The sequence below is a fragment of the Acanthochromis polyacanthus genome, chromosome 5 (genome assembly GCF_021347895.1).
Source record: "Acanthochromis polyacanthus isolate Apoly-LR-REF ecotype Palm Island chromosome 5, KAUST_Apoly_ChrSc, whole genome shotgun sequence".
Lineage (NCBI taxonomy): Eukaryota > Metazoa > Chordata > Actinopteri > Pomacentridae > Acanthochromis > Acanthochromis polyacanthus.
In genome coordinates, this window is record NC_067117.1 from 13,564,566 (window position 1) to 13,578,055 (window position 13,490).

General features: G+C 38.4%; 1 protein-coding gene across 1 annotated transcript; it reads left to right on the plus strand.

The window, feature by feature from the left end:
- Nucleotides 1-6,834: 6,834 nt before the first annotated feature.
- necap2 (NECAP endocytosis associated 2) lies at nucleotides 6,835-12,824 on the plus strand. Its single transcript, XM_022193982.2, has 8 exons — nucleotides 6,835-7,006; nucleotides 8,153-8,253; nucleotides 8,569-8,673; nucleotides 9,013-9,094; nucleotides 9,515-9,623; nucleotides 9,725-9,866; nucleotides 11,593-11,677; nucleotides 11,824-12,824. The coding sequence occupies exons 1-8, from the start codon at nucleotides 6,897-6,899 to the stop codon at nucleotides 11,867-11,869; spliced, it is 780 nt and encodes a 259-aa protein (XP_022049674.1). The 5' UTR covers nucleotides 6,835-6,896; the 3' UTR covers nucleotides 11,870-12,824.
- The last annotated feature ends 666 nt before the right edge of the window (nucleotides 12,825-13,490 follow it).

Below are 13,490 nucleotides of genomic sequence, written 5' to 3' on the forward strand. Positions count from 1 at the left end.
TTCTTTTCTTCGTATGCTTGGTTTTTGAGTCTATGAACATAGAGTTGATGTGCCTTACCAAAAGCTCCAGTTTGGTCTCATCTGTCCAAAGGACATTCTCCCAGAAGCTTTGTGGCTTGTCAACATGCATTTTTGCAAATTCCAGTCTGGCTTTTTTATGAGTTTTTTTCAGCAGTGGTGTCCTCCTTGGTCGTCTCCCATGAAGTCCACTTTGGCTCAAACAACGACGAATGGTGCGATCTGACACTGATGTACCTTGGCCTTGGAGTTCACCTTTAATTTCTTTGGAGGTTGCTCTGGGCTCTTTGGATACAATTCCAACGATCCGTCTCTTCAATTTGTCATCAATTTTCCTCTTGCGGCCACGTCCAGGGAGGTTGGCTACTGTCCCGTGGGTCTTGAACTTCTGAATAATATGAGCCACTGTTGTCACAGGAACTTCAAGCTGTTTAGAGATGGTCTTATAGCCTTTACCTTTAAGATGTTTGTCTATAATTTTTTTTCGGATGTCCTGGGACAATTCTCTCCTTCGCTTTCTGTTGTCCATGTTCAGTGTGGTACACACCTTTTCACCAAACAGCAGGGTGACTACTTGTCTCCCTTTAAATAGGCAGACTGACTGATTATGAGTTTGGAAACACCTGTGATGTCAATTAAATGACACACCTGAGTTAATCATGTCACTCTGGTCAAATAGTTTTCAATCTTTTATAGAGGTACCATCATTTTTGTCCAGGCCTGTTTCATTAGTTTGTTTTTTTAAATAATTATGTTAATCAACAATTCAAAAGTAATGGCTGTTTTTGATTATTTAATTTTCAATAAATTTTTATTTATTGTTACTTTTGTGAGTTTCAAGTGATTTCAGTGAGAATTGTGGGTTTTTCCTTCTTTAATTGAGGGGTACCAACAATTTTGTCCACGTGTGTATACCGCTAAGAATACATGCCCACAATGCACTGTTCCCAGGGATCTGGTTCACTTCTTGAAACACAACGGATTTGTAATCAGTAATGATTGATAACTGATGAAGCAAATGCCCATCCTGTACCTGTGTGATCTACATGATGCTTTGTTGCAGTCTTTCACAGCCATCTGTCTAGTTTGAGGCTCATTTTAATGTCATTGTTGTTATGAGACTTGAAAAACACAACTGAAATTTGAATACCCTTTAATAAACGCACTTAAAGACGATACAACTTGTTTCATGTTTTTTTTTATATTGAAAAGTGTCTATGTTGAAGTATAAATTTAAAATATAGATATTTTTAAACAGTTTGTAATAGGGGAAGCTTTATTCAGTCTGCCCCAAACTCTCACCTCTTATTTTTCCACTGATTGAAATGAAAAGGCCAGACTGTCTAATTTTTAGGCGAGTTTCAATCAATGAACTTTCAAGAATACATTGTCAAACATATACAGATGGTTTTTATTTCTCTGTCAACAGTATGTGTTCTATATTTCCTTTAGCTGTAACTGTAATTTATAACTATTCTATTCTATAGATAGGAATAAGCTGAATGAATTTACAATTATCCCTCTGACTCAGATCTTCATATATATATTTTTTTAAATTACATAGACATGCAGTTTTACAGCATATTAACCTTTAAGTGTTTAATGGTGACATTAAGTCATTTCCTTATTGGTCATGTGAGTTCATCCAGGCCTCATACTCAAGTTCCTGAGATAAAATGGCATGCTACAGGCTGTGAAAAGAGGTTTAAGTCAGATTTGGATCTGACAGATACCTAAGGTTTAATGACAAATTCAGGTGGCTTTCCATTGAGTAAAATGTGAAAGGTAACACAATTAAAAATGAAAAAGCTGGCAACAAGAAATGTCTGATTTGATTATGAAAGTCCAACACAGCAGCCATTCCTGTATTCAGGCAGAGAGAAACAAACATATTTATTAAACTGAGTAAGACATATGAGCCTCACTACAGTACACAGCAGCCTCAGGTAATGTGATTTTACAAAGAACAGTCCCATTTCACACACTGTAGACACACAGGTATTAATAATAAAGGTTTGGAAGGGACGAGGGACTGATACAGAGATGCAAGGCTGATTTCAAAGCAGACATTTTACCAAAGTAAAAAGCAACTTGGAAGATAAAACTGAACCCAGGTAAATACATAGACACTGAAAGGCTTATTGGAAAAGACCTATGGGATTAAACAGTTTTTCAGAATGTCCTCAGTGACAAAAGTCTGTGGATTTCAGATGGAAGCTTGCCACACACAAAGAAAGGACTGCAGCAAATATTTCCCCTGTGGACAAAAAAACATCTGCCCGGTTCAGTATAAAGCAGCTGCACACCACACAAGTGAACACACAGTGGTGATTTCACTTATTCAGTCACACTGTCTGACACCTCACTGACTCACTGAAGTCCTTAAAGGCAAAACTCTGCATCCGTCTTGGTAACTTCTGATTCTTCTTGGTAACATTTATACTGCACATTTGCAGAGATTTTTGCATTTTCCATTAAACACCTGCATAGGATTTACATGTATATTGGCTTTCTCGACTTATAGTAGTTTTTAAAATGTAAAAGCACTGTAATGTCATAAACACTGTAATGTCATAAACAGCAGCTGATCAAACTGTGAATGAAACATCTTTCAAATTCACTTTTAAAAAAACAAAAAAACAAAACAATGGGCACTAGTTCTGTGTGTCCCAGTCCTCCTTTTCATGCCATTCTGAGCCCTCATGAATTCACACACTCAAGCTTTGCAGTTGTGATGCCAGTTAAGTCAGTGAGCGTTCAGTGTTTTGACCTCAGAGTGGAAATTGAGCCTCTGTTATGACTTACTGGGACACGTAAATGGAACTGAAACCACATTAATGGCATTCATTTCATTCATGTTTGTCCTGCTGTGGCTGCTAAGTTGGTGAACAGCAGTCTGGTGAGCTCATGTAATTGCAGTTTCACTCCCTCTTATTCACCATAACTGTCTGTAGTTATATAAGCAGTTGCCACACACAGACAGAATTTTGAATATTTAAATAATAAAGAAACAGGTGGCTTTTCTCACCCCGAACACTACCCAGTATTTCTTCTTCTGGGCTATTTTAAAAGGTGGTCCCTTGAATAGTTAAAAAGAAAAGTGTACCTGTATTCATTCACACACATCCGCTCATTAGAAAGGTTCACAGTAGAATAAAAAAACAATGTATTTATAGCTTCCTTAAGATTCACATCAGTGAGAATTTCACCTGGGTTCACCACTTCACACAGATCATCAGGAAAGTACAGCAGAGTTTTTTACTTCCTGAGGACGCTAAGGACGTTTAAAATAGCTCTGTCAATACTTTGCAGTTTTTACGAATTCACTGCTGAGACCATTCTCACTAGTAGCGTCATGGTGTGGTACAAGAACTCCAAACAAGTAAATTGTAAAGACATGTAGAGTGATCAGACCAGCCTGACACATCAGAGGTACAACTCTCACATCTCTACAGGACATCTACCAGTAGAGAGTCTTTACAGGAGCCAACGACATCACCAGGGACCTCAGTGACCTACAGCATCACCTCTTCACACTCCTGCTGTCTGGCTTTCCATTCAAAGGAAAAGAAAGTCTCTAAAAAGTGTATTTTTGTTTTTCTGCATTTCTGACTCCTGTAGCATCTGAAATACAGAAACCCAAAGATTAAAGGCCCAGACTGATGAGCCTGTACTCTGTCATACACTACTGACTACAGGACATAACGCAATCTTTGCACAACTATATCTTTTTACGATTGTTGATCTTTACACCATAAACATTATGCATACTTTAAAATACTGTTTATTCTGTACATGCCCATTTCCACTGTATTTTTAATATTGGCTGGACTCTATCCCAGCTGACTTTGGGTGAAGGCAGAGGAAACCCTGGACAGGTCGTCAGTCTTTCACAGAGCAACATATAGAGACAAACAAGCACACTCACATTCACACCTACAGAGACAATTTAGAATGATCAATTAACCTCAGCATATTTTTGGACTGTGGGAGGAAGCTAAAGAACCTGGAGAAAACCCAAGCATGCACAGGGAGAACATGCAAACTCCATGCAGAAAGATCCCGGGAAAGCCGGGACATGAACTAAGGATCTTCTAGCTACAAAGTTTCTATCTTATCTTGTCTTGTCTTGTCTTGTCTTGTCTTGTCTTGTCTTGTCTTGTCTTATCTTATCTTATCTTATCATAGTACATATGAGTAGATGCCATTTATGGGTGTGTCTAAATTAGTATATTCTGTAAATAGCTTAATCACAGCACTAGGTGGAGAAACAGCACACTAACAATTTAATTGTACTGATAACTTATGTAATGATCGGCGTATGTTTGTCTGGCTGTTTGTCTGTTCAAGACTTTACTCAAAAACAGACAAACAGATTTGGATGACATTTTCAGGGAAGGTCAGAAATGACACAAGGACCAAGTGATTAGATTTTGGCAGTGATGCAGCTTATAGTCTGGATCCACGGATTGGTTAAAGATTTCTGTATCATTGTGAAATAACTGCTTGGCGTTAGTTTTTTTTTTCTTTCTTGGTGGTTATTTCATTTTTTTTAAAATTTTAATTATTTAGCTTTATAATATACAGTCATAATAAAATAAGGCAATAGCAATAGCATTAGATAATATTAATAAAAGAGAACAAAAAATAACACTGAAGAATAAAAAATAAACTGAAAAGAGAGAGAGAGAAAAAAAGAAATAAAAACACAAGAAGAAAAAAAAAGAAAAAAAAAGAAAGAAGGGGAAATATATGTTTACAAACATACATCACATATATACATGCCAGGGTGGTTGGACACATCACATATGGTTATGTACTAGGGGTGCAAACAGTTGATTATTAATCAGGCATTTACCAGACATTGTTTGATCAAAAATTGCAATTAATTCAAAAAGGAGTTCAGCTTCTCAACAAAAAATTGCCTCTTATCAATTGATGGATCATCGGTTGATAAGATGAATGTACACTTATAATATATACACCTTTATCCATACATATCTGCACAAATACAGACCACATACTAATATGTACCTCTGCATACACGCACACATATATAGAAACACACCAGTTCCTCGAAATCTACATGTACATATAGACACAAACACACATGATGAAATGCATTAAGTTGTTATTTTAAGGAAATTACAGGCTGCTTGATAGGTTTTCACAGCTTTAGAATTAGACGCATATTTTATCAAATTAAGGTACTGGGAGATTTCATTTTCAAAATATTGTCCATTTGGTTTTGCTTTTGACCATTTAGTTTTATGTATATGGTATTTTGCCAGCATAATTAGAGTTTGAACCAAAAAGGAGAAGTTTCGGGGCAGATCTGGTTTATCAAAATAAAATATGATGTCCCTCTCTTGGAGGCTGATCAGATATCTAGTTTTATCATAGATGAACTGCTGTATATGGGACCATAATTCCCTACTGTATGAACAGTTATAAAACAGATGAGAAATAGTTTCTATTTCAGTCTGACAGAAGTCACATTTGTAGTCTATATCCAATTTGAATCTTTCTAATGTTTTCTTAACAGGGTATATATTATGTAATATTTTAAAAGCGACCTCTTTAACTTTATTATATATACAAAGCCTCTCGCCAACATCCCACACCCTTACCCAGTTTATTTCATCGTGGACTGTATTCCAGCATGCAGTTGCAATCGGTCTTTTAATGGGTTGAATGAGATTCCTAATATATTTATTTGGACAGGTTTTTTCTCTGACGTTGATTCCTCCTACATATAGCTTATTACAGTTAACTTGTGTTGGGATATTGATTGAATAATTTTTGAATAGTTGTAGAATTCCTTTTGGAATGGCATTACAGACCTTAATATATTCTTTAAGAGAAATTGGAGTTTTATATATAGTGCAGAACTCATTATATGGGACTATTTCACCTTGCTGATTAATGAGTTGATATGCCCATTTTATTCCACTGTCAAACCAAGTTTTTATAAATAAAGACCTATTACGATACTTTATGTATTGGTTATTCCATAGGGTGCAGTTGGTTGGCGAGAAGCCACGTTTGTGAACCAGCCCCCAGGAGAGAAGAGTTTGTTTGTGAAAATTTGAGAGTTTAATGGGTAGTTTCTCTGGTTCATAATCACATTTTAGCAAAAATTCTAGTCCCCCCAATTGATTAAAAACATATTTTGGGATCATGTTCCATAAATTATCTTTCTCTTTGGCCAATCGACATAGCCAATTGATTTTAAATACATTATTCACAGTCTCAAAACTAAGCACATCTAGCCCCCCATTTCCTTTTGGATTACAAAGTATGTCTTTTTTCAAGTAATGGACTTTATTCCTCCATATAAAATTGAAGAGCAATTTGTCAAGTTGTTTACATATTTTGTTTGGCATGTCCATTGATAGAGATATGTACCCTGACCTTGAGATGCCTTCAGCTGCTTGGCATTAGTGTAACTATGACAACAAGTGCACACTGCCTGCTGACAATCACATGATTGGAACCACAAATCGACCACTGTGGACTTATCGGGACTTACCTGTTGGAAATTATGCAAAGACCGAGCAGCGATGGCAGAGGACTGCTCTCTGCTTTTCTTGTTGCTGCAAGTGGCAATAAACACTTTGAACCCTTGAATCAGTGCTATTTCTAAACTCTTGTATTGACATGGTTTTCACCTAGCTTCTGACACTCCAAGTAGTTCAGTGGTCCTATCTGTTCACCCAGTGAAACATGTCTGAGGGCTCTATGTTCATTATAATCTCAGTATCAGTCCTAGTGTTGAACATCCCGACCGGCCGCGGCGCTGTTTGACGGATCCACCGATTTAAACGCAGCCGAGCAGCCTAGCTGTCCATTGGAAGTCGGAAGTTGAGTTTTGGTCAATGAAATTTGACAAAATGGCAGAAGACAACAGTTATGAGTCAATGCTCTGTGTGAAGCCCGAAGTCCATGTTTACCGGATCCCGCCGCGGGCCTCGAATCGGGGATATCGGTGAGATGGACTCCGAAAGTGGGAACGTTTCTAACCGACAAGTCGCAGCAAGTGTTGGTCAGCAGGCTAATGCATCCATTATCGGACAGCAAGTTGTCAGTGCAGCCTGTTACTTTTCTCTGGTCTTCTACAACATGTACTCAATGTTTATTGTCCAGACAGCTAGCTGGAGCTTTTAATGCTTTAAATATATGGACATAGCTGAGACACTTGCTAGCTGTGTAGCTAACAAAGCTAGCTATTTCGAAACTCCAAGTACTCGCCGCTAAAACTGCTCACGGAAATAGGACACCAACATCCACACTTTTTTCAGTGTCTTCCCTGCAACACACACCTGTAGTTGCTGAAAAACTTGACAAACGGTGACATTTCTGATAACGTTATGTGTAGTCAGCATAAAATGCTCGTCCGATAATGGATGCAGGAGGTTAGGGGTTAATGCTAGCTAGCTCTAGAACTGTTTAGGAAGAGTCAGCAAAATTAGAGTTTGCCTCGATAGCTTAGTATCCCGTTGAAGAAATTTTGGAAAAGGACTTAAATGTTTCTGAAGCTTTGAGCTTTATTTGAGTCTTCCCTCTGTTGTACTGGATAAAAACATTCTATCTATCTATTTATCTATCTATCTATCAGTTTTAAAATATTTTCGTTCAACATGACAGAAACGTGATTTTATTTTGTCTGCGATTGACTGGGTATACGCCACCTATGTGAAATTGCTTATATGTAGAATTACATATTTGATTTTAGTCAAAACCAGGTCTGTGAAACTGTTTCAGCTCAGAGATTTACAATCTCTTTAAAGGATCCCCAGCTGCCTTGTTGTGATCGTATGTTAAACTCATCCTCCCAGCTGTAAATCCCAGTAAAATACATCAAAATGAGCAAATAGATCGGATGAGCACAACTAATCGGAGCCGATTTGGCTTATAAGATTAGTTTTCTTCATTTGGTAGCCGAACAAGAGAACTCACTGTTTCCATGTGTGTCTCATTTTAGTGTTTGCTGAAAGCTTTTAATTTCACTTCCTCATGCCAGGAAAAGCTACAGCAGCCTGCTCAAAAAAACAAAGATCAAGTCAGCTGTCTGCATGAATGAGGACTGCAAAAACCACTTTCATATTTAGATGTGTGGTTCCTGTTTTTCTAGTGCTGCCGACTGGAAGCTGGATGAGCCTGCATGGAGTGGTCGGATGAAAATTACTGCTAAAGGCAAGATGGCCTTCATCAAGTTGGAGGACAAAAACACAGGTAAAAAGGGATCATGAAACAGGGCAGCTCCTTAGACATGGGTCATCAGTTCCTTTGAATTTTAGAGTGAGTTTCCCAATAGAAATGCAAGATATATTACAAAACAAAACCATGCTGCAGCTAAGTATCTTCCAGTTACCACACATTCACCTAATAGTTATGTTTAAGAAAATCTAAAAAGCATCACACAGCTGCCATAATGTGGTCAGAGTTCCTGTCAAAAGCTTGCTTTGTTCTTTTTAACCACCCTTCTTACTTGAGCGCTTCAGAGTAACAGGAAGTAATTCTTTGTTTGGTGTAAATTTGTTTTTGCAGGAGAGCTGTTTGCACAAGCTCCAGTCGAACAGTATCCTGGTGGTGTAGTTGAAGCAGTCACTGACTCCAGCAGGTATTTTGTGATCCGGATAGAAGACGGCAGTGGTAAGGCTCTTCAGTTAGAAACACGTCTGTTCAAATCTGGATTCAGCCAGTTATGTAAAGACAGCCGCAGATGATGTAGCTTTTTTTTTGTTGTAAATGCCTTATATTTATAATGACTCCATGATGCTAAAAAATAAGTTTTGACCTTGATCTAATGCTAAGTCAAAATAGAACTTTTTTTTTTGGTTTCTTCATTCCACTTTGGTGTAATGTTTTTATTGCAGAATTTTCTAATTGTGATAACCATTGATGACCACTGATATGTTTTCCAGAGATGTGAGGTAGAGGTTATTAAGTACTATAACATGTTTCTTTCCTTGCACTTGATTTTCTGTAAAGGCCGTCATGCTTTTATTGGCCTGGGCTTTGCTGATCGTGGAGACTCATTTGACTTCAATGTCGCCTTACAGGACCATTTTAAGTAAGTCACCATCGCTTACGTAGCTTTTTAGTTGTTTAATCTGTAATTTATTGTGTACTTTTAGCCACACATATGCAGAGGACGATTTGTGCTTTAACACCTCTCGCATTAGCTGTGTTTATTTGTACCCACGCGTTTGTACATTTACCTTTCCATGCTAAATGTGACATGGAGAAACACAGTCAAATTTGGCTTTTAACTGCCTTTCAATCTGAGTTTTCTGTGCCACAAATATCACTAAAAATATTCTGAGTCTGGACAGACATGGATGTATACTGCAAGTTGTAAACTGGTTGTTGGATGCAACCAATCTCAAGGCACTAATTGTAGTCTTATCTGTATTTTACTGCTGTGATGACCCAGTGTGACTCAATCCAGAAATACTTAAGTCGTAATTTTTTTTACTGTCCAACTCTAAAGATGGGTCAAGCAAGAAGGCGAGCTTGCAAAACTGGAAGCTTCTCAGAGCGCAGCACCTAAACTGGACCTGAGCTTCAAAGAAGGACAGACCATTAAGATCAGCATCGGGGTGAGGATGAAGCATGAAAGAAGATATCAAAACTGATCACATATTGAGTGATCACTGGAGGATTTTTCAGGAATAACCGACTGAATGACTTTCTGTCACAGAACATTAAGAAGAAGGATGCAGGTGGTGCCAAAACTCGGCCCATGGGTGGAGGTCTGCTCCCGCCTCCACCAGGAGCAAAGGCTGGAGGCGTCCTGCCGCCTCCTGGAGGACAGCAGACAGTCCCAGCTGTCACTAACACAGGTGACCGTCATGTCTTTTAGCTGCATGGACATTCTTACACACGTGGACAAAATTGTTGGTACCCCTCAGTTAAAGAAGGAAAAACCCACAATTCTCACTGAAATCACTTGAAACTCACAAAAGTAACAATAAATAAAAATTTATTGAAAATTAAATAATCAAAATCAGCCATCACTTTTGAATTGTTGATTAACATAATTATTTTAAAAAACAAACTAATGAAATAGGGCTGGACAAAAATGATGGTACCCATAACTTAATATTTTGTTGCACAACCTTTTGAGGCAATCACTGCAATTAAACGATTTCTGTATTTGTCAATGAGCGTTCTGCAGCTGTCAACAGGTATTTTGGCCCACTCCTCATGAGCAAACAGCTGCAGTTGTCTCAGGTTTGATGGGTGTCTTCTCCAAATGGCATGTTTCAGCTCCTTCCACATATGTTCAATGGGATTCAGATCTGGGCTCATAGAAGGCCACTTTAGAATAGTCCAACGCTTTTCTCTCAGCCATTCTTGGGTGTTTTTGGCTGTGTGTTTTGGATGGTTGTCCTGTTGGAAGACCCATGACCTGCGACTGAGACCAAGCTTTCTGACACTTGGCAGCACATTTCTCTCCAGAATGCCTTGATAGTCTTCAGATTTCATCGTACCTTGCACACTTTCAAGACACCCTGTGCCAGATGCAGCAAAGCAGCCCCAAAACATTACTGAGCCTCCTCCATGTTTCACCGTAGGGACAGTGTTCTTTTCTTCGTATGCTTGGTTTTTGAGTCTATGAACATAGAGTTGATGTGCCTTACCAAAAAGCTCCAGTTTGGTCTCATCTGTCCAAAGGACATTCTCCCAGAAGCTTTGTGGCTTGTCAACATGCATTTTTGCAAATTCCAGTCTCGCTTTTTTATGAGTTTTTTTCAGCAGTGGTGTCCTCCTTGGTCGTCTCCCATGAAGTCCACTTTGGCTCAAACAACGACGAATGGTGCGATCTGACACTGATGTACCTTGGCCTTGGAGTTCACCTTTAATTTCTTTGGAGGTTGCTCTGGGCTCTTTGGATACAATTCCAACGATCCGTCTCTTCAATTTGTCATCAATTTTCCTCTTGCGGCAAACGTCCAGGGAGGTTGGCTACTGTCCCGTGGGTCTTGAACTTCTGAATAATATGAGCCACTGTTGTCACAGGAACTTCAAGCTGTTTAGAGATGGTCTTATAGCCTTTACCTTTAAGATGTTTGTCTATCATTTTTTTTCGGATGTCCTGGGACAATTCTCTCCTTCGCTTTCTGTTGTCCATGTTCAGTGTGGTACACACCTTTTCACCAAACAGCAGGGTGACTACTTGTCTCCCTTTAAATAGGCAGACTGACTGATTATGAGTTTGGAAACACCTGTGATGTCAATTAAATGACACACCTGAGTTAATCATGTCACTCTGGTCAAATAGTTTTCAATCTTTTATAGAGGTACCATCATTTTTGTCCAGGCCTGTTTCATTAGTTTGTTTTTTTAAATAATTATGTTAATCAACAATTCAAAAGTAATGGCTGTTTTTGATTATTTAATTTTCAATAAATTTTTATTTATTGTTACTTTTGTGAGTTTCAAGTGATTTCAGTGAGAATTGTGGGTTTTTCCTTCTTTAACTGAGGGGTACCAACAATTTTGTCCACGTGTGTATATCAATGAATATAGATGCTGTGACAATAAATTTCTTTTCTCCACTTGCAGCTCCTCTTCTAGACTTCGGCTCTCCCGTCCCTGCAGCCCAGCCCAGCTCTGACCTGTGGGGAGAGTTCACATCCGCGGGTTCCAAGTAAGTTTATCAAGGAACGTCACCTACAACCTTCTGTGCCATATCATCACATCCATCCACCTCTGTGTTTTTTTTCCTTTTCCTTTAGTTTCTTTTTGTTTCTATCTCCATCATCACTGTCCTCTTTTACCCCCTCTCCTCCACAGCTCCAGTAAAGATGCTGTCAAATCAGGATGGGTGCAGTTTAGTTGAGTCGTAAGAAAGCGCGCACACACTCAGGTTCCATACATTCCATGGACAGGAAGATTGTGGCAAAAAGAAACTAGGAGAGAGGAACTGTTGGCAGATTTGACCGGCTCGTTCGCTGCACTTACTGTGTTCAAAGTATAGCCCGCTGACCAACACACTCTGGAGGAACAAACAATATAATGTACAGATTTTTTTTTTTTTTTTTAAATCGTACTCTTGTTTCACACTCTGCTATGCAGTAGGATTGATTTTAGCAGTCAGTCTGCTCTCTCTGAAACAAGTGAGCATGTCGGTGGTTGAAGGGAAAGGTTGTCTCCTCGTCACACTAACCAGGTAAAATGTTCCCCCATTGCCTTAAATCAAATGTTCCCTTTTGTTCTAGTTTCTAATCCTTTCCCCGTCTAGAATCCGATTTTATTGTGTCCTTGTTTTTGCAACATCCTGTATATTTTCCTGCTCCAGTCCTAGAATTATCTCATTACACCAGCGCTGCTCATCTCCAGGTTTTCTTTCTTTCTTTCTATTTGGGAAATTAGTTGAAGTGTTCCTGTTTAGCTCTGTACCAATATATACGTTTTGTTTTTCTGTTTGTAACTATTTTTAAAAAAATCTTTTTAGTTCTTCATTCAGTAGAACTTTCAGTGTTATTGATATTTGATTAGTTTTTACAATAAATGAATGCACCCGTAATCAGAGTCAGAAGAAAGTCATGTTTACCATTTTGTGTGTCATTCAAAGCACCAACCTGATTTGTTGGTGCATTCATGTTTGTCTGTGTGCAGCCTTCATATGTCTTTGCCTTTGGTCTTTCCACTTTTTAAAATGTGCCTTTTACCCAGTTGAACTCTCCCTTCCTCCTCTTGATAATCTGAGTATTTGATTGAGTGCCTTTCTGAAAAACACCTAAAATGTATAAAATGTAAACCTTTGTCTTTGTGTAAATAAACTATATATTTCATTGGTCTGGATTTTTTCTTGTATAGACATAGATCTGCATGTTGTTATTACAGGGTTTCTGCAGGGCATTAAAAGCATTAAGTCATTAAATTGATTTTGTGAAAATTAAGGCCTTAAATGGCATTAAAAATCATTACATTTGATTCTCAGTGGCATTAAAAAGTCTTTCTGCAGTTTTCAAGAAAAATGTTTGATAATAATATGTAATTATAGACTGCAAATCGTCAGGTATGTGCATCTGTGTAAACATGCTGAAGCACTGCGATAATTGTTTCAGCCGGTCGGGTACATTTGAAAAAACTACATGTTTGGAATGTGGCCGGCAGGCGGGACCAGGTGGAGGAGAGCTGGGAAATGCAAATTCTAGCAAAAATGGCTCGAAAATGTGGGTTTCAGAGAATGACTACAGCCCATGGGTGGTCGGGGTATTTTCCGGATTCAGAAGTAGTGAAATGCAGGGACAGTTTTCATATAAAAATCATCTTTTATAAAAAACAAACCTGTGTATTTGTTGAGTTTATGGTAATGGCATTCTTTTTCTTTTACAGTATGGCATTAAAAAGCATTAAATTTGACTGGCTGATTTCTGCAGAAACCCTGTGTCATGAGTCTCACAGCTACAGTGTGTTTTCAGGGTTGATGTTTGTACAGTTCATGAGACAATGAG

What these genes read in the sequence shown, in the direction of transcription:
- necap2 (XM_022193982.2), top strand. Translation starts at nt 6,897, where the DNA reads ATGAAATTTGACAAAATGGCAGAAGACAACAGTTATGAGTCAATGCTC. An exon ending in GCCTCGAATCGGGGATATCG is followed by an intron (nt 7,007 to 8,152) that starts GTGAGATGGACT and finishes CTGTTTTTCTAG; the next exon opens with TGCTGCCGACTGGAAGCTGG. An exon ending in TTCACATCCGCGGGTTCCAA is followed by an intron (nt 11,678 to 11,823) that starts GTAAGTTTATCA and finishes TCTCCTCCACAG; the next exon opens with CTCCAGTAAAGATGCTGTCA.